General features: G+C 48.0%; 1 protein-coding gene across 2 annotated transcripts in view; it reads left to right on the top strand.

The window, feature by feature from the left end:
• B4GALNT3 (beta-1,4-N-acetyl-galactosaminyltransferase 3) overlaps positions 1–19,415 on the top strand; it is a 91,246-nt gene that overhangs the window by 52,417 nt on the left and 19,414 nt on the right. For both annotated transcript variants that reach the window (XM_082738047.1, XM_082738048.1), the window contains exons 2-3: positions 11,865–11,968; positions 13,023–13,100. In XM_082738047.1, the coding sequence (XP_082594173.1) occupies positions 11,865–11,968; positions 13,023–13,100 (182 nt within the window). The remainder of the gene's footprint in view (positions 1–11,864; positions 11,969–13,022; positions 13,101–19,415) is intronic.

The raw sequence follows: 19,415 nt of genomic DNA on the forward strand, positions 1-19,415 counted from the left end.
AACTCTTGCATTCTCTCTCCCTAGTTTTTTTTTTTTTTTTTTTTTTTTTTTTTTAACTAAGGTTAAAATGAATTAGATGGAGTATCACTTTCAAAGGCTCTGACGAATGATTGTTTTACCTCTCTTACTGAGAAATGTGTTTTTGAACATTGTCTCTCTGTATGAGTCTGGAACTTTTCCTGAGGATATTCTAAATAATCAACTCTCCCATTTTTATGTATTCTATAAAGTCTCTTAAGGATTGGAAAACTAACTCCATGTGTGTACTTTCGGCTATCTCTGCATTTTATGTGCCCCGGCTTTAAAAATATAATGACTCTCTGACAAATTCTACTTTTTATTTAAAAAATTTTTTTTTAAATTTCACTTAAAAAAAAAGATTTTATTTATTTTGGAGAGAGAGCGTACAAGTAGGGGTGGCGAACAGGCAGAGAAAAAGAGAGAAGCAGACACCCTGCTGAGCAGGGAACCTGATGCGCAGCTCCATCCCAGGACCCCAAGATCCTGACCTGAGCCAAAGGCAGACGCTTAACCGACTGAGATACCCAGGCGCCCCAAATTCCACTTTTGTCTTAGGAATAACAGTCAGGGGACCCTGGCTCGCTAAGTCGCTCGGTTGGCAAAGCAGGTGACCCTTTGATCTCAGGGTCGTGATTTCAAGCCCTACGTTGGGCGTGGAGCCTACTTTAAATAAATAAATAATTTTATAAAGGAATAATAGTCATTTGTTCAGAGCTAAGTTGTTTTCACGTGGAAGATTCAGAAAAATCCCCATGCTACATCTGCCCCCTCCCTCTACCTATTCTAACAGAGTTTGCTGGGGTCTCATCTTTACTCTACACAACATGCCCCCCCCCCCCCCCCCCCCCGTCCACCACCCGCAGACACCGGACCCAAGCTAAAACCACTCAGGTTCTCTTTCCTGGGAATTTAACTCTGAGCAGAGACACACAGAAGGCGTTTGGAGCAGAGTCTTGGGCCGGCTGCTGAGATTCCAGCCACTACCCTGGTTCTTGGCCCTTCTGGGATCCGGTTGTGTCGTTCTCTCTGATTCTGTGAGCTACTCTCCAGTTTTTTCCAGAGTTACCTGTAGCATAAGTTAGGAAGGAACAGAGGAAGGAAGGAAGACAGGCAGGTCTATGAAGCTAACCGGAACAAACTATGGTGAAGGACCAGTTTTTCCAGTTTTTGCTTTTAGTTCCCAGTCTGTCACTGACTGATGTGGTCATGCTACATTTTTCCAGGATGTGGCATTCAAAACATCCAAAAATGACCTATACCATGTTCAGTGATGATCCCATGTTGATGTTCAAAAAGGCTCTAAATGCTTACTCTGAGTTTCTGTGCCTGTCTTACTGAGGACTAGTATCAGCACAGAGCTGGGGTATCTAGGAGCCCAGGAAACGAAACTTCACTCTGAAGTCGGGATGTGTTGAAGCTGCTAATTTCTACATAGGCTAGCGTACTCAGTTCCTAGAGAAAGCCCTATACTGGGCCCACTCAGAAGTTCTGCTTTTCCTCCTAACTTGTTGGCTGGGAGTACTCCAACCTGATCCCACACACCCACCCCTCCTCCTCCTTCAACTCAATGTCTCCAGACTTCTTATATTCTCAAACAAGAAGTTTGCTGCCTTGTCTCCACTATGAGGACAGCAGCCTGGCTCCCTTGGCGTATCTCTGGAAGAATGAAAAAGTTTTTAGCAGTTCAAAAGAGAGTGCCTTATGGAAGAAAAGAAAACAGGGACTCACACAGATATGTGTACATCCGTGTTTATAGTAGTAGTAGTCACAATAACCAAAACGTGAAAACAACGCACATGTCCATTGATGGGTGTGTGGAGAAATGAAATGTGGTCTGTACATTCAATACAATATGGTTCAGCCTTAAAAATTCTGACACATGCTAGAACCTGAATGGACCTTGAAAACATGGTGCTAAGTAAGCCAGACATAGAAGGCCAAATACTGTATGATTTTGCTCATATGAGATAACGTAGAGTCAGATTCATAGAGACAGAAAGTAGAATGGTGGTTGCCAGAGACCCGGGGCAGAGAGGAATGGGGAATTAGTGTTGAATGGGTACAGAGTTTCAGTCTGGGAAGATAGAAAAAAATATTGGAGATGGTGGTGGTGGTTGCATACCAGTGTGTGTGTAATGCCATGAAACACTTAAACATGGTTACGATGGCAAATTTTATGTTAATTGTATTTTACCACATACACACAGAGACTTGGAAGTTGAAGTTTTGAAAAGAGAGACTGAGCACCCTAAGAGAGCTTTCTCAGAGGTAGCCTCGGTTTGTGCCTTTGTGAATGCCCACGGGTGTTGAGAAAGCCTTCAGCAGGTCAGCTTCTCAGAATGTCAGGGCCGGTGTCTGTCAGTTCATTCAAGCCTTAGTCCAGAAGACCCCTAGATAGTTCTGTGATGATAAACACAGCAGGTCCCTCCTGTACCCTCTGTGTTGTTATTCATTCATTCAGTCAATCAGCCAGCCAGCCAGCCAGCCAGTCAGTCGGCCAGTCAGTCACTCCGCATGCGTGAAGTGCCTGCCCTCTACAATGGGAACATAAAATCAGGCCCAGGTAGTTTAACCACTCTCTGAAGCAGGCATAGGTTAAAACTGCTCCTTTCAGCTGATTTATACAGTGGGAGGACAACGAAGAACAAGACCTAGCCCCTGCCAGCACAGTGCTAAATTCCAGCCCTTTCCTCGCGTGGCCTCCGTCAGAGTGCCACGGAACACCAGCAGCTGCAGGCCCACACCACGCCATGGAGGAGCAGCCTCGAGCCAAGAATCAAAGGCCCAGGCTCCAGCCTGGCCTTAGCACTGGCTTCCATTTGACATTAAACAAGTCTGTTGACCTATCTGTGGGTCTCTGTGTCCCCTCAGCCTCACGGAATGCCTCCCAGGATGGGGGTGAAAGTAAAAATGAGACCAAGTGTGTGAACGAGCTCTGATACAAAACGTGAGCTGGGTTGGTTGTGGTGGGATGGTGACACGGGGTTGGGGACACACAACTCGGGCCTCTGCCGTCGTTTGGTCCAACCTGTGAGGTTCTGCTAATGGTGATGTGTTGTGGAAAGGAGGGGAGTAGAGTCCCCGGATTCCTCTCTTGTCCCCCATGCCTTCCCTGTCTCATTCATCACCTCTCCTTCCCCCAAGCAGGTCGTAACAACCTCAGCTTGGCATTGGCCAGTCACCATCATCAGCTCTCCCAAATCCAGCCTCTGGCAGTCTGTCAGATCAGATAATGCGTCTGATTCATTTTCAGGCCTGGTGCAGAAAAGAGAATGGGCTCAATGAGATGCTTAAAAGAGTGTGGTGTTCTAAGAGGAGACATCGGGTGGAGGGGGAGGTGGAAGATGGCTCCTGACTTCTTTTCCCAAACCCAGTCCTTGTGTGGCCCTTAGAAAACTTCCTTGGCCTCTGGGCTCCTCTCTCTTCCTGCTTCATTTGGATCCCATTGTTTTTTCCCTCACCAAACCAAAGGGTGTGTGTGAGAGAATTGTTAAGAGAATTTTTTTTTGATGAGTCAGGTGCTTGGGTTTTGAAAATCTCAGCTCTCACACCGCATCTAGAGGCTGTGAGGTTTGGGCAGATACGTACCCTCCTCACTGCCCATGGCCTCCATTTTCTCATCTGTAAAATGGGAATAATATTACTGTCTACCTGAAAGGATGGTTATGAAGAGTGAATGAATGAATGCTTAGCATGCTGACTGGCCTAAACAAGTGCACAGATGTTAGCTTTTGTGGTTATTCTCTGTTAAATGCACTTGGTACTAACCTATTTAGTGGCCTGAGTGGGTTAATGCGTGGAGAAGGGCTTTGTCAACAGTGTTGTTCCCCTCCCAGGTCCCTTTTGGCATTTTGCTGTAGTAACCCCAGAGTCTTTATAATTAACATAGTTATTGTCAAATATTCCCACTTCTCCCCTCTTGTCTCATTACCTGGCTGGGTGGGCTCGCTCTTCTCTTTTTCAAAGCTCTTCTCCCCTCCTAGCCTTCCCCACCGCCCCTGGGCTAGGGTTTTTTTCCTTCTGGTTCCAACTCTTTTCTTTCTAGAACACCTTCCGTGAACCTGAAGGTCCTCTAAGACCCGTAACTATGGAAACCATGCCTCTCCCTTATGTTGGAGAGGGGCCACCTCCACCCAGCTGGGAAAGAGTCCAGGGATCTTGGGCCTCTGCTGCTCCCTCCTCCCTCCTGAAAGGAAGTAGAAGAAAGAGCACTGTCTTTTGACTGGCTCCTGGACTGTTGTTCCACTACGGCTCCCACCTGTCAGGGCTTCCAATAGGCAATGTCAGCCTTCAACTGTGTCCTGGGGATAATTCTGCCAAAATGACTCCATTGCCATTTTACAGAACCAGGGTTTTCCCATACCTGTGCTGCTTCTCCTGAACTCTCTGGGGTCCTAAAGACCAGTTGCCTTATTCCAGAATGGTTTGCAGAGTGTCTTGCCTGAGGTTCTTGCAAATCTGGAAGATCATCAAGCCCTATCCCATCACTCACCTCCAGTTAGCCCAGCTTTCTACTGTGGGTCTGTTTGCATAGAGCAGAACTGGCCTGTACATGCCCAGAGTGTATGCACAGGTGTGAGTGCCGGAACACACGCACGAGTCCACAGACATGTTGGTCCTCGTGCCTCAGTTTTTACCTTCTGTTTTGTTTTTTATGATTTTATTTTGAAGTAATCTACACCCATCATGGAGCTCGAACTCACAACCCTGAGCTCAAGAATCAAATGCTTCCCCCCACTGAGCCACCCAGGCACCCCTCAGTTTATACCTTTCTATACTCTGCAGTTAGCAGAGTTCTGAGTATACAACATGCTCAATACATGCCACTGATTTGTTGGTCCACTGATTCATTTATTCACTCTTTCCCAACCTGCTAATTGCTTCTTCTTGAGCACCACTAAACTTTCTCTTTGCCAGGAAGGAAAAGGATTGTTCCCCATTTTCCTCCATGTTCATAATCTTGTCCGTGTCCCAGTCCAGAATCAAGACTGGAAACAATCCCGGTGACTTCCATCATGATCTGAGGGGTCCTGAAACTACCTAAATGGTCCTTGTCTAGGTCCATGAGAGGATGAAAACACCTCTTCAGTGGGTTTGGGCCAGTCTTAGAAGTCCTGGGCCATAAACTTCGTTTGTGGCTGTAATTGTCCTGTTGACACTGACTAGCAAATAGGGCCTTACATGTTGTTGGGGTTTTTGTTTTTGTTTTATAATGATGATGATGACGGTATCCTAAGGGTGCCTTGGGACCTGGCCAAACCTTCTGGGACCTCTACCAATCAAATCTGTGGCTCTGGGAATGGAAAGTTACAAGCTAGGCTGTGTGCAGAGAGACCCTATGTTCCTGGAGCAGTGGCAGAGCCATGGAAAGGGCCTTTACCCTCTCTGTCTCCTCTCCTCATCTACCCTCTTAAAGTTGTTTGCTCGAGTTTGTTCGACGCTTGAGTGAACAGGAAGTACTGACAGCAGAGCTGAAATACACAAGCACATAGTTGGCTTAGCTCCAGTGCCCTCTTTTAGGCCCCCTTTAGGTGGCACCCAGCAGGGCAGTAGGTACAGTCCCTTGCATCTTGCTGGCAAGCCTCAGCCTGCCAGCAGCCAAAACCATTCCAGCAGCTCAGGTGCTAGCTTGGCAGGGAGCTGGGGAGCAGCTGGCCGTTCTGGTTCCTGTGCTCTGCTCTAAGCAGCGGCAGTTGGTGGGGGGCGGGGTGTTGAGGGTAGGGGGCAGTGGGGGAAGAGGCTTATCAAGGAGGATCTGGAGAGACACCTGGACCCCACCTCGTGCCTGGTCCTCATTAACCTCACCCCGCCCCCAGCACACACCTGTGCTTTGAGGGAGGGTGAGCAGCCCGAGCAAACCACTTCTAATCCTCTAAACCTCTGAACCAAACCCTGCGTGCAGACACAGTGCTGGATTGTTTACCTTCAGGCTGGGAAGGACGAGGCTCAGAAACCAGGAAGAGGGGAGCAGGCCTACATGAAGATGCTTTCATGTCTAGTTTTCAGCTGTTTGGGGGTACCCGGGTCTCTATACTCCCTCTTGCTTTTCTTTGGCTTATATGGAGAGGTGTTTGTGGCCAAGTTAGAAGGAGTAAGGAAATAGTCTGGGGGGGGCGGGGGTGGGGGGGTGGGGGGTGGTTGGCAGGTGTGGGTGGTGAGGGGGAGGTCATGAGGGACGGGATAGTTTGGTGACTAAATGAGTGCGTGACACCAGGTGATAATGATGGTGATGTAGAAGTGGATGGAAATTCTCAAGTGTATTCAGTAGGGACTAGCGGAGTTAAGGACGTGGACTTTTTTTCCTCGGTTCAAATACTGGCCCCTTCCACTTATGACCCCTGGCTTTCAGCAAAACTTTTAAACCCTAAGTCTTGTTTTCCTGAAATACTCTATATTTCATCTAATATGAATATATATATGCCTCACACATCAATATTAACTGCTAAGGTTACGTGAATAATAAGTTCTCTTGCATCATGGTGTCATGGGCTGGGAAGGAAAGATTAAGCCGCACAGCCTTCTGTCTCTGTCACTAGAGCTTTCTGTTTGCCTCAGGGACTGCCTCCCAGGTGACAGTCCCGGGTTTCATCCCTGTTTGGCTGTATCACCGCAGGTTTCTGGCTGGGGGTGGGGAGGGGTGTCCAGGCCCTGCTGGCTTCTAGACATAGGGACTTTGTTGTGCTGAGGACATGTGACTGGCCCTAAAGGACACTCCAAGGTCAGAGCCACAGAGCCACAGTCTTGCGTTTTTGCCCTAGGACTCAGGGCTGGTTGCTGGCATTTGTGGAAGCGTGCCCTGGGTGGCACGACCTCTCATTCCCTTGGCAACCTCTTGTCCTCTGGGTTCATCACCTCTTCCCTGGACAGACGCTGGGCTTCTAAGCAAATCCTCTGCATTCACCCTGGATCTTTGGGTCCCTGACATCTGATGGAGCCCATGGGACCAGCCCTCCTAGGCTCCTCCTTCAGCCCCAACATCCCACTGCCCCGGAGTGGGGGTCAGTGTCCGTCTTCTTCCTGTCTTGCAAAGAGTGTTTGATTCAGGGAAGGTGCCAGCCCTTTCTGGTGGAGTGCGCCCTGCTCCAGCCTGGCGACAGGCTTCAGAAATACTATTTCCATGGCCCCCGCCTGCTCCCCAGGTTCCCCATCTTAGTAAATGGCAACTCTGGCCTTCCAGCTGCCCAGGTCAGAATCTTCAAATTGTTCTTGCTTCCTCTCCTTATATCCAATCCATGAACAAAGTGAGTCAGCTGTACTTTTAAAATCTCTCCCAAAGCTGTCTGAGCCCTGAGGGACTTCCTTTCCTCCTGGTATAAATGTCCCTGCTGGCCACATGACACCCTGCCAAGGGAATCAGGCCAGAGGTCAGGAGAAATGGATGTAGGTTTCGGACCTGCCCCATTGTGATGAATAATAAAACCATCAGCAGCTACCGACTGGTTGCTGATTATGTCCCAGGTACTAAGTCCTTTACGTGGATTATCTTATTCACTGTGTGACCTTGGGCTGATGACTTCACCTGTCTGTTTCTGTCTTTTCATTTCTAAAACGGAGATGACAACAGTCCACGGGGAGGTTGTGAGGATCCAGTGAAATGGTGAACGTGAGAGTCTTTGAAAAAAGCACCAAGGGGTATATGTAGCCCATATTTTCCACAAAGAGCCAACGTGATCATCTTCAGGCCTTTGAAGAGTTCACATTGCACAGAAGAGAGATGTTGGCGAAATTCCAGCTGATGGTGAATTTGATAGCCCAGCTTTGTGAGGGCAGAATGTGAGGCCCATGGTGGTGCTTTATCTGTCACCTGAGATCGGGGTGTCTGTCTCCTGGCACAAATGTGACACCTGTTGCAGGAGAAACAGGCCCCGGCAGCTGGCACTCTGGGAGGAGAGGTCTGACCAGGAGCAGGAGGCATTCACTTATCAGAGGGCGAGTGACAAGTGTCAATAGTTAAATCAGCACATTCTTTAGCACCAAGTTCCCCCCCAGGGGCTAAGCAATGCCTGGGGATCTGCTCGCAGGGTTAAACAGAGGCAGAGAAATGGGAAGAGGAATTACCAGATGCCCAGCACGCCCGTACCTGATACGCATTCAGTGAATGTTCACAACACGGATGGATGGACAGAGGGGAGGACTGGAAAGTAATACCTGGGAAACAGACAAGGAGAGTGTGTTATCCATTGCTCTTTTACCCCTGACCCTGCTGGCCAACAGTCCGCTTTCTTCTCTGGTCAGTAAGCAAAAGAAGAAGAGAGTAAGAGAACTACTGGCCATTTGCAGTTTACAAAATTATAAAGGGGCCTAAGCTCATATGTGACTCTGAGGTCTGGAACCCTAAACTCATTGAGGAAGGAGTGCTTACAGTGTGTCAGAGTACTTGTTCAAGTAGTCACCATTTAAAAGTGATAGATAGAGACGCCTGGGTGGCTCAGTTGGTTAAGCAGCTGCCTTCGGGTCAGGTCATGATCCCAGCGTCCTGGGATCGAGTCCTACATCGGGCTCCTTGCTCCGCAGGGAGCCTGCTTCTCCCTCTGACTCTGCCTTCCACTCTGTCTGCCTGTGCTCGCTCTCGCTTGCTCTCTCTCTGACAAATAAATAAATAAAATCTTTAAAAAAAAAAGTGATAGATAGATAATTAGATCTGACTCTAAAGCCTTGCTTGTCTTTCTCCTATACTCTGAAGTCTGCACAGGGAATTTCCTACTCCTGAACTTACTAAAGGCTGGGCTGTTGACTCCCCCAGTCTCTAAGTGTCTCAAAGCCATCTCAACACCTGTCACCAGGTGCAGCGCCTGGTTGGCTTTAACCTCATGGATATCTGCCCCCCTCCAAACCCCCATCAGTGGATTTGTGCTTGTTCACGGAGAGAACCACCTCTTACCTTCCTTTACAGAGAAATAGAGGCAGACACTAGTTAAAGGTGATACAGATGGATTTTATTCAGTACTATCATGATATGGGAAAGAGATCTCAGGAGAGAACTGAACTCAGTTCTGAATACAGCAAAGATAGCTGGGGATTTATAGCTAGCAAGCAGAGTGAGGGGGCCAGGAGATGGAAAACTACCAAGAGGAGACATTGGGGTGGGGGGGATTCTTGCTGAACTGGCTTAACAGGATTCTTGTCAGAGGTTGGCCGAGGACTTATATATCAAGGGTGGGAAGATGAGGAATTGATCAGTATCAGAGGTGGGGGAGATTTGTCTTAGAAAGATCTAATAGGATTCTTCCTCAGCATGGGGCTGGACCAGCTAAGCACAGGGCCCAAGAACAGGCTTACTCAGAAGGAGGGCTCAGAAGAGCCTGTCTATAATTTGGTCAAGGAGTCTTCATCATATAAATAAAGTTAAAAAAAAAAAAAAAAAGAGGCCGGGGCGCCTGGGTGGCTCAGTGGGTTAAGCCTCTGCTTTCAGTTTAGGTCATGATCCCAGGGTCCCAGGATTGAGCCCCACATCGGGCTCTCTGCTCAGCAGGAGGCCTGCTTCCTCCTTCCCCTCTTCTCTGCCTACTTTCCTGCCTACTTGGGATCTCTCTCTCTCTCAAATAAATAAAATAAAATAAAATAAAAAAAAAGGAGAGTCTTCATCAATTCCCAGCAAATGTCGGGGATAGTTCATTGACCTCGGGTTGACTCACCTTTGGTGTGACTTCCAAGAGTCAAAGGATTTTTCTGGAGCTGAAAACTAGTCTATGAGAAAGAATGTGCATCTGAGACATACTGTAACTCCCACCGAAAGGGGAAGTAGTGTTTTATTATTTCCCCACAATTTTGTCTAGAAGTAGATGGCTTTTGGTTATAAGAGCAAAGTCAAGAAAGAGATAACTTGATCATTCAGAGGCAGAAGCAAGGCAGAGCCTGCCCACTCCTCCCCACCGTGTGACTCATTCATCACCCAGCACCTAAGCTCCCCAACCACTAGCCAGAGCTTCTTGGACTTGGGAAGGGCGGGGGCTCTTAAATAAGATGTGTCTGAGTTGGAGTTAATAGGTGAACAAACTGCTTTCTCCTGAGTTCATCCAGAAATGCAGGGTGTAGGTCTGGGAGCTTTCTTTCTCTTCCTCCCTCCCATATCCTCACTTCACTCACTGGCTCCAGAATCCTGCTTCCGCAGGACATCCCCCTCCGCCCTGAACTAGTCTGACCTGTCCCTGCCTGCTGGCTGGCCAGCCATGGAAACAGGAGAGACCTTGATGGCAGAGGGATAAACCCGCAAAAGTCCCCATAAACATAACATGAGCAGAGGTTTAAGGTCTGTGCAGAAGCCCAGAGAGGCACAGATCCCCAGCTGAGGCCTCTGCCCCTGGGACTCTTGAAAGTTTGTGCCAAAAAGTGCCCACAGGAAAAAATGTAGGCAGAATGAGAAAACGCTGGCTTAAGAGACAGAGAGGCTCTCTGTTCTGATCCTGGCTTCTAAACAACTCCCTCTGTGACTTTAAAGTCTGTCTGCTCTTTCCCCATCTGCAAAATGGGGGTAATCAGACCTGGGTTATCTCATAAGATTCATTCATTCATTTATTCATTTATCTATTTATCTAGCTATCTATTTATTTTACGGGGCGGGGGCACAAATGAACACAAGCACACGCAAGGGAGGAGCAGAAGGAGAGGGAGAGAGGGAAGCAGACTCAAGCAGACTATGTGCTGAGCGTGGACCCTGACGCAGGGCTGGATCTCATGACCCTGAGATCATGAACTGAGCTGAAATGAAGAGTCAGATGCTTAACCAACTTAGCCACCCAGGTGCCTCTCTCACAAGAGCCTTATAAGGCTCAGAGGAGATGCTAAGTAAGCATTAAAGGGCCCCACCAAACAGAACCGGAAGAAAAGCATACCCGACCTCCTCACCACAGTCCCCCTCCTGGAGTCAATTACATAAACACTCACACGAAATGGTGGTGGCTCCCTGCTTGCGGGCTCATGTTCATACACTGTGCTCTTTTCCTCTGTGGCTGGTTGGCTGTGTCTCGACTGGGCTCACATAGGGTTTCTCAACACTTCTGTTCTGGGCCATGCTCTCTGTGAGCATGAGTCTAACCTCTTCTGTGCGGCACCCACCACACTGGGAGCATTTTGATGGAGCTGTTGGAGACAGAGTAGTAGCCCAGTGGAGGATCTGGACACTTGGGTGCCAGTCTCAGCCTTGTCACTGTTTGTTACATGAGACAAAAGAAATCATTTGGCCAGCTGGGGTCCCATTTCCCTCATCTGAAAAGAGGACCAGATGATCTTGAAAGCCTTTCCTGATAACTCTGTGATATGGGTCCATTGACCAGCAGTGGTTTGGTTTCACATGCTCAGTCTGACAGTCATGGCCAAGTGGCCCCCTTGAGGTGTGGGGGGCTCTGACCCACACAGTGCTTTGCTTCGTGACTCTTTGCCGGCACCCCAACAATGTCCCATTCCCTGCCAGCAAGGCAATCCTGCTGTCTCCCTGGGCTCGGAGGAAGGGGACTGAGCTGGCAAGGGAGCAAACTTAGTTCCACTGTCTTCAATGCCCATTTCCCCACCGCAGCTTTCAGGAGAAATAGGCCTCAAAAGGCTGTTGAGAAAGGGTCAGCCTGAAGTGCGGGGCACACTCCATGGGCAAACGGATGGTGCTCCCATTTTCACCTGGCCTGGCTCCTTCTCTGATTATGGAAGACAGCAAATTTTAATGTGCTAGGAGCTCATTTCCTTTCCCTCTGGGCTACTGACCTTCCCCCAACTTCATGCCCACTGTAGGAAGAGGTGTGAGGAGTGGCAGAAGGGAAGGAGCTTACCTCTTTGATTCCCCTCAAACCTTGCAGACCTGTGAGGTCTTCATGTTCTGTTGACCTTATTTCTCTGTTCGTTCCCTTCTGTAGGATATGGCAGCTGGAGAGAACTGGCCAAGGCTCTGGCCAGCAGGAACATTCCAGCGGTGGATCCAAATCTCCAGTTTTATCATCCCCCGAGGCTGGGCCCCCAGGTATGTGGTGGGGCCAGCCCATTTTCCCTACTAGTGTATTAGCATGGGTCCTCAGCTGTCCATGACCTTATAGCCTTAAGGGCATTCCTCTACTTTTCTGTGGTAAGAGAGGTCAAGGAGAGAATTCCTGGAATTGTACTTCGGCATCATAGGATCTCATTAGCTGGAGGAGTAGAGCTGTCCATCCTGTCCTCCTCAAAGCCTTCCTCAAGCAGCTCAAGAGGCCCAGAATTAACTGCTCCAGGCATGTGGCCTTTGTCCCCAATAGTAGCAGAGGGCTTAAGGTAGAACCACACATCCTGCCTCTTGCTGGCCTGAGGCCTAGCCTGATGCCTTAGTGATGATCCCAGATGCTTACTGCTAAGAGTCAGGGATGAGGAGATAGACATCATATATAGTTGCAAATGGCTGGAGGACAGATTTGTAATGGAGCATTTTTTCTATAGTGTTTCAGTGGTCAGTGGTCCCTATGGAGGCAGGAGGATCTCTGGGTGGGAATTAGGGTAATTGTGGTCTAATTCAGTCTGGAACCCTAAGATTGAGCCTCTGAGCCTAGAACAGATGTGGATCTCCAAGGCTGGGCCAGAACCAGACTGAACCCATGAACCTACACGGTGGGTAGGGAGGGGCTGGCATGTCCCCAGGGCTTCCACTTGTTAGACAAATGAGTGACAGACCTGGGCAGAGTCCTGGAGGGATGTAGAGGAAGACTGAGGCAAGTTCCTGTTCTCAGAAGACTCATCAAATTAGAAATTATTTAAAAAAAAAAAACAACCACGAGAGAAAAGGAAGAAAAAAAAATTTTTTTTTCCATATGGGAAGACAGAAAATTCAAGAAAGTAAAAGAACCCTAGGAGAGTATGCATTGATGAAACTGTAAGGGGGTGTCTTTCCGAGGGATACAGGGTGAATAATAAATGGGAGTGTCCCTTATATTGATAAGTTTCCTGGAGGCAGGGACTGTATCTCCCGTCCCTCTGCCTCCCCACAGGCACTTTCAAGGGGCCCCCAATCCTAATGTTCCCACAAAGTTCATTCTTCACTCTTCTGCCAGGACCAAGACTTGGAGCGAGGTGGGAGTGGTAACAGCAGCTACCTGAAGTGGAATAAGCCTGTCCCCTGGCTCTCAGAGGTAAGGGGTTCTCCACTGTTCGTGTTCTTGGAGACAGTCAAAATACAGTTTTCACAGATAATTCCAGAGACCATAGAAAATTTTGGTCTGGTGGTTATTATTAAAAATTCTCACCTGGGGCACCTGGGTGGCTAATCAGTTCAGTGTCTGACTCCTGATTTCGGCTCATGTCATCATTTCAGGGTTTCAGATTACCATCACCGAGGCTGGGCTCTGCACTGGAGCTGGAGCCTGCTTAAGATTTTCTCTCTCTCCCTCTGCCCGTCTTCTCCTCCACAACCCCCACCACTTGCGGGCACTCGCTCTTTCTCTCTCTCTCTACTCCCCCGCCCATGCCCCCTGAAAATTTTTTTCATCTAATTTGAAAAAATAAAAAGTGCTTCAGGCTCATTCAGTTTTCTTTCTTTAGAGGAGAGCATTTGCTCCAAGCCTGTTGTGTGCTGGTTTTTTCATCTCATCCCTTATCAGTTTTATGACCCATAAGGTAGTGGTCATTGTTCTCATTTTATAAGTGAGAAAAAACAGGACTCAGGAAAGCTACGTGACTGACTTTTACATCCACATCATTTTTTTTTTTTTAAGATTTTATTTATTTATTTGACAGACAGAGATCACAAGCAGGCACAGAGACAGGCAGAGAGGGAGAGAGGAGAAAGCAGGCTCCCTGCCCAGCAGAGAGTCCAATGCGGGACTCGATCCCAGGACCCTGAGATCATGACCTGAGCCAAAGGCAGAGGCTTAACCCACTGAGCCACCCAGGTACCCCCCACATCATTCTTAAAAGATAGGCTTACCGAACTGTCTTTCTTGGACTAGTAAGCCTCATAAGGCATTCCAGGAAGAAAGGAGTCCGTTGTCAAAGAAGGCTTAAACACCTTTATATTACATCCAGTTCGTAGAAATACACATTCACATAGGAAAGGTTCTGAGAAGTTCTACAGTAAGCTGTTTAACTTTGTTTAGCTCCCCAGGTACCAAAGCTATAGGTCTTCTGCCTTTTTAATCTCGTGAACTATCTCTTAATATTCTATGAAACTAGTGTTTTAAGGAACATACTCTAGGAAATGCTGCTTTAGAAAAATTTTATAGGAAGTGGTTTAATGTGTGAATAAGAGTTGCTACGATACCTTCCACTTTTATGGGATCTGAAGGATTCTTTTTCTTTCGGTAAATAAACTGAGGGGTAGAGCAGTTAATTGACATCTCCAGATTTCCTTGAATAAATGCTTATGCCAAGACTCTGTAAGTAGCATGGTGCTTTGGGGGTGAGAAGTTTATGGGCTTCATATTTTACATCCTGCCCATAAACCAATGCCTTTTAGTCCCAAAATCTGTGGACATGTATTACTTTTCTTGGCTGGTTGGTATTGGGAAGCCCAGTCTTTATCCTTACCTATCACAGGTTGAGCTCTTCAGCTTGTGTGATTTTATTTCCAGTCTACCTGTTTGCTGTGGGGTAGGAGAAGAGGAGGCAGTATCGTGCCAAATATGGTGTTAGGTTATCCATGCCGTGAAACTGCCCCTCTGTTTAAAGCCTCCAGAGAGAGACAGATTACAACACTGGCACACCTGTGCTAGGTGACGTCATCAGGTGATTATGCCCCACCCCACCTGGAGTGTTTTGAAAGCGGTTACCTTAAAGACCATTGGTCCAATGATGATCTAGCCTTGAATTCTTTGAGGATAATTGGAATCATTTTCCTTTCTGTTTTGGTGTGTGTGTGTGTTTTAAGATTTTACTTATTTATTTTAGAGAGTTTACTTATTTATTTTAGAGAGATGAGGGCAGGGGGGAAGGGGCAGAGGGAGAGAATCCCAAGCAGACTCTGTGCTGAGCAAGGCATAGGACCTAAACCCACAACCCCAAGACCATGACCTGAGCCAAAATCAAGAGTCCAGTGTTCAACTGACTGAGCCACCCAGGCACCCCAGATCATTTTTCTTAATAGCCCAATTATTTCAAAAGATTATGACTGCATAACAGTCTGCATTTATTAATCATTATTTTCCCCACTTTTTTTGGCCAGTCAAGGATAGAGATATATATGAAATTAAAACAGTGAACAAATAGTAAACAGTGATTAACATAGGATTAACTTTCTTTTTTAGGATGAACTTTTTAAAAGAAATAGTTGATTTTTAAATAAGTTTGTATGGCCTTTTGGTGATAAATGACTGATTTCTACTTACTTTTTTCTTTTATATTAAAAGTAGCTTTAGAGCGCCTGGGTGGCTCAGTGGGTTAAGCCGCTGCCTTCGGCTCAGGTCATGATCTCAGGGTCCTGGGATCGAGTCCCACATCGGGCTCTCCGCTCAGCGGGGAGCCTGCTTCCCTCTCTCTCTCTGCCTACTTGTGATCTTTCTCTGTCAAATAAATAAATAAAATCTTAAAAAAAAAAAAAGTAGCTTTACCAGGGTACCAGGGTGGCTCAGTTGGTTAAGCGTCTGCTTTCTGCTCAGGGCTCAGGTCACGATCCCAGGGTCCTGTTCAGCGCAAAACCTGCTTCTCCTGTTCCCTCTGCCCCTCCCCCAGCCCATGCTCTCTCGTGCTTTCTCTCAAATAAATAAAATCCTTTTTTAAAAAGTAGCTTTTGGTGCATTTGGGTGGTTCTGTCATTAATCATCTGCCTTCAGCTCAGGTTGTGATCCCAGGGTCCTGGGATTGAGCCCGGAATCAGGCTCCCTGCTCGGCGGGAAGCCTGCTTCTCCCTCTCCCGCTTCCCCTGCTTGTGTTCCTGCTCTCGCTTTGCTCTCTGTCAAATAAATAAATAAAATCTTTTTAAAAAAGTATACAGGGGGCACCTGGGTGGCTCAGTGGGTTAAGCCTCTGCCTTCGGCTCAGGTCATGCATGGTCTCAGGGTCCTGGGATCAAGCCCCGCCGCATGGGGCTCTCTGCTCAGCGGGGAGCCTGCTTTCTCCTTTCTCCCTCTGCCTGCCTCTCTGCCTACTTGTGATCTCTCTCTGTGTGAAGTAAATAAATAAAACCTTAAAAAAAGCATACATTCTTCTAAAAGAAATTATTTAAAAAAGTAGCTTTTACAAAAAAAAAAAAAAGTACCTTACAAAGTCCTCATTACAAACTTCATGGATCTTTAGGGAATCACTGACCCAATCATCTTACTTCCCCAAGAAAGAAAACAAGGCCCCTTGGAAAGGCTGAATAACGTCTGCCCCACAGAGCTGCATGATGGTCCCTGCCTCCACCGCGGGAGCCTTTCCGTTCCCATCTCCTTACCTGTCTCCTGCCCTTTTGACAGACCATTTCAGCAGGTTGATGATAAATGTCATTTATTGAACATCTAGCTGCCAAGGAGCATCAGGTGGTACTGTTATCCCCCTTCTGCAGGTAATGGCTCAGAGAGGGGTTAACTTGTTCACTTACTCCAGGTGGCCTCACTAGGACACAGCTGTGCTCTGAAGATGAGCAAAGACAGAGGATAAGAAAGCTGACAGCTGTCTCTTCTTTTTCTCTCTGACCCAGTCTTTACCCAGCAGTGTAGGGTCTCTGGGGCCAGAAGTCACCCTGGAAAGCAAAGCAGCCATCGGCATTCTCTTTGCTATGTCAGAGAGACTGCCAGAGTGGATGGCTGTGGGGCTGGGCTTCATGGGGTAACTGCCCTCAGAAACTTAATTCATAGCACCCCAAATCCTGACTCTAGTTCACAAACCCCACTGATGACTACAGACCTCAGTGCCAATTTATTATTTACGTCCATTGACCAAAAACACTGTCTGATGCCCAGGGTGTTCCATCTGGAAAAACCAAAATAGTTACAAGAAAGAAATTTGGTGACTCCAAAATAAGATCGAAGCAAGTTAGCGTTTCCCTGGGTCATACCACGCTGGCTTTTCGAGCTAGGGTCTCTTGAGGAAAGGGCTGAGACCCAGAATCATCTTCTCAGGCTTACTTTTTTTTTTGGTAGCAATTTTATTGGCATGTAAATTAAATACCATATAAGTCATCCATTGAAGGTGTGTAATTCCGTAGCTTTTACTAGATTCATAGAGTTATGCATCCATGACTGTTAATTTAGAGCACTTTCATTACCACAGAAAGAAACTCCATACCCATTAGCCATCAGCCCTCACCACCCCATCCCACGAGACCTACACAAGCAATAATCTACTTCCTTTTTTCCTTTTAAGGTATATGCTTTTTTTTTTTTTTGGCCCTTATTATTATTATTTTTAAGTAGGTTCCAGGCCAAACATGGGGCTTAAACTCATGACCCTGAGGTCAGGAATCACATGACCTACCGACTGAGCCAGCCAGGGCACCCAGTAGTCTGCTTTCTGTCTCTCTAGGTTGCCTGTTCGGGACATTTCATATAAATGGACAATGTGACCATTTGTGTCTGGTTTCTTTCACTTAGCATGACGTTTTCCATGCTTGTCCATGCAGTTGTCTGTACCAGCAATTCATTTCTTTTTCTGGCTGAGTACTCTTCCATTATATGGCCGTACCACATTTTATTTATCCACTCTCAAGTATCCATTCTCAGCTCCTGCCTCTCCTGGGGACAGAGGTGACTTGCTCCTGCCTTCATGCCAGGTGCCCCCCGACTCCCCGGCAGTAGCCCCTGGCACAGGGGATACCAATTGTTAACACGTCTCTCTCCTTGGAGGACCACAGCTCTTTTCATCTTGAACTGGTCCAAAGCAGACATTCGGTGCTTATCAAATAAATGAAGGAACATAGGGTTCCGAGCTTAGCTCGCAAGCATGTGTTCGTTCAAATAATTAAGATGTTCTGGGAACACAGAGGAGGGAAGCCGTTAACTCTGGGGAGGAAGTCAGAGAAGGATGAGCCACGGTTTGGGAGGCAGGGGAGAAAGGAAAAGGCCCTCCCACTGGGAAGGAGTGTTTGTAAAGACTTGGAGAGGCGGAGCTTGAGGAAGGCAAGGAGATGGGTGTGGGAGGTATGCAGGTGTGTGACAGGGAGTTGCCCGAGGTGAGGCTGGGAAGATAGGTCAGTCGAAAAGACCTCACCTGCCAGGGTAAGGTTTTGTTCTGAAGCCTCTTGGGAGTCGTCTGAGGTTTGAAGCCGCAGAGTGACATAATCAGGTCTATGCTTTAGAAAGACAATCTTGCAGGCAGTGTAAAGAATCAGTGGAGGCAGAGAAGGTTCCTTCCAGTGAGGAGGCTCCGCTGCAGGTCTGGCAAGCCCAGTGAGGCCAGGCAGAGGCAGTGTGGTGGCAATGGAATACAGTGGATATTCCCGTCTGAGGACCCACCAGGCTGACGTTATCCTCCTGCATCCGTATTCCCATACACCCTCCCCACTTCCCTAGGGTTAATTGCTGTGTGTTTGGAGGGAGTCAAGTTTACCTGTCTGGTCCTCAATAATCTCACCTCTAAAATGAGAGGGTTCCAACAAATATTTTCTCCACTACTTACAACTGAAAGTTCCAAATCCATCACTGGCTGTGGACATACCCTGGTGATGGGAGCAACCAAGTGTCCTTCCCTGGGTCTCAGCCCCAGCTGGAGCATGAAGGGAGTGGGCAAAGGGTGGTGCTAGTGAGCTGAGAGTCCCTCATCCCTGCCGCGTACAAAATCTCCAAACCTTGGAGAGATGCAAGTCTTGATAGGGGTTGCCATTCCGGGCCTGGGGAGGAAGACCGTGGCCACTAGTCCTTTAGAGACCCCACCTACAGCCTGAGAGTGGATGAAGCATGGTCTGAGGGCTGCCATGATGCCGAGTGAGGGCCTAGGTCTCGGAGGAGAGGGCTAGTCCTCTTCCTTCACCCCCACTTTCCCTGCCTTCCCTTCCCTGGAGCATCCCAGGCTACCCTTGCTATAGCAAGCAAGGACCTGAGTGGGAGGTGGGAGGCAGCCAGCCCAGCTCCTTCCTCCTTCCCCTGCCCAAACCCCCTGTGTCCTCTGGCCTTCTGGCTGAACACAACAGATTTCTCTGGTGGAATGCCCTCCTTCCGCAGTTTGCTGTGGATCTGAGCACACTGCCCTGAAAGTCTCCCAGGGAGGGGCTGAGAGGAGGACATTTGTAGGAGACAACTGAGTCTTGTAAACTGGACTTAAAGAATTTCCCCAGAAGTAGCACAATGTCCCCATTCTTTCCTTCCAAGAAGCCTCAGCCCGCCTCCCACCTACTCAGCCCACATTCTCTCTCCCACCCATCCCAGCCCCCAACTTATATTCCCCGGTGTGATGGCTGCTTCCCAAGGCCCCACATGCTCAGCTTTGACCAGGCCAGTGTGCCCAGGAAGTGCCAGGCTGCTGAAGGGACAGGAAGTGACAGGCTCTCCGGCTTCCTTTCTGGATCCAGCTGTGGGGTCCTGTTTCCTCTGAGGCCG

This window comes from Mustela nivalis, assembly GCF_964662115.1.
Source record: "Mustela nivalis genome assembly, chromosome: 7".
Lineage (NCBI taxonomy): Eukaryota > Metazoa > Chordata > Mammalia > Carnivora > Mustelidae > Mustela > Mustela nivalis.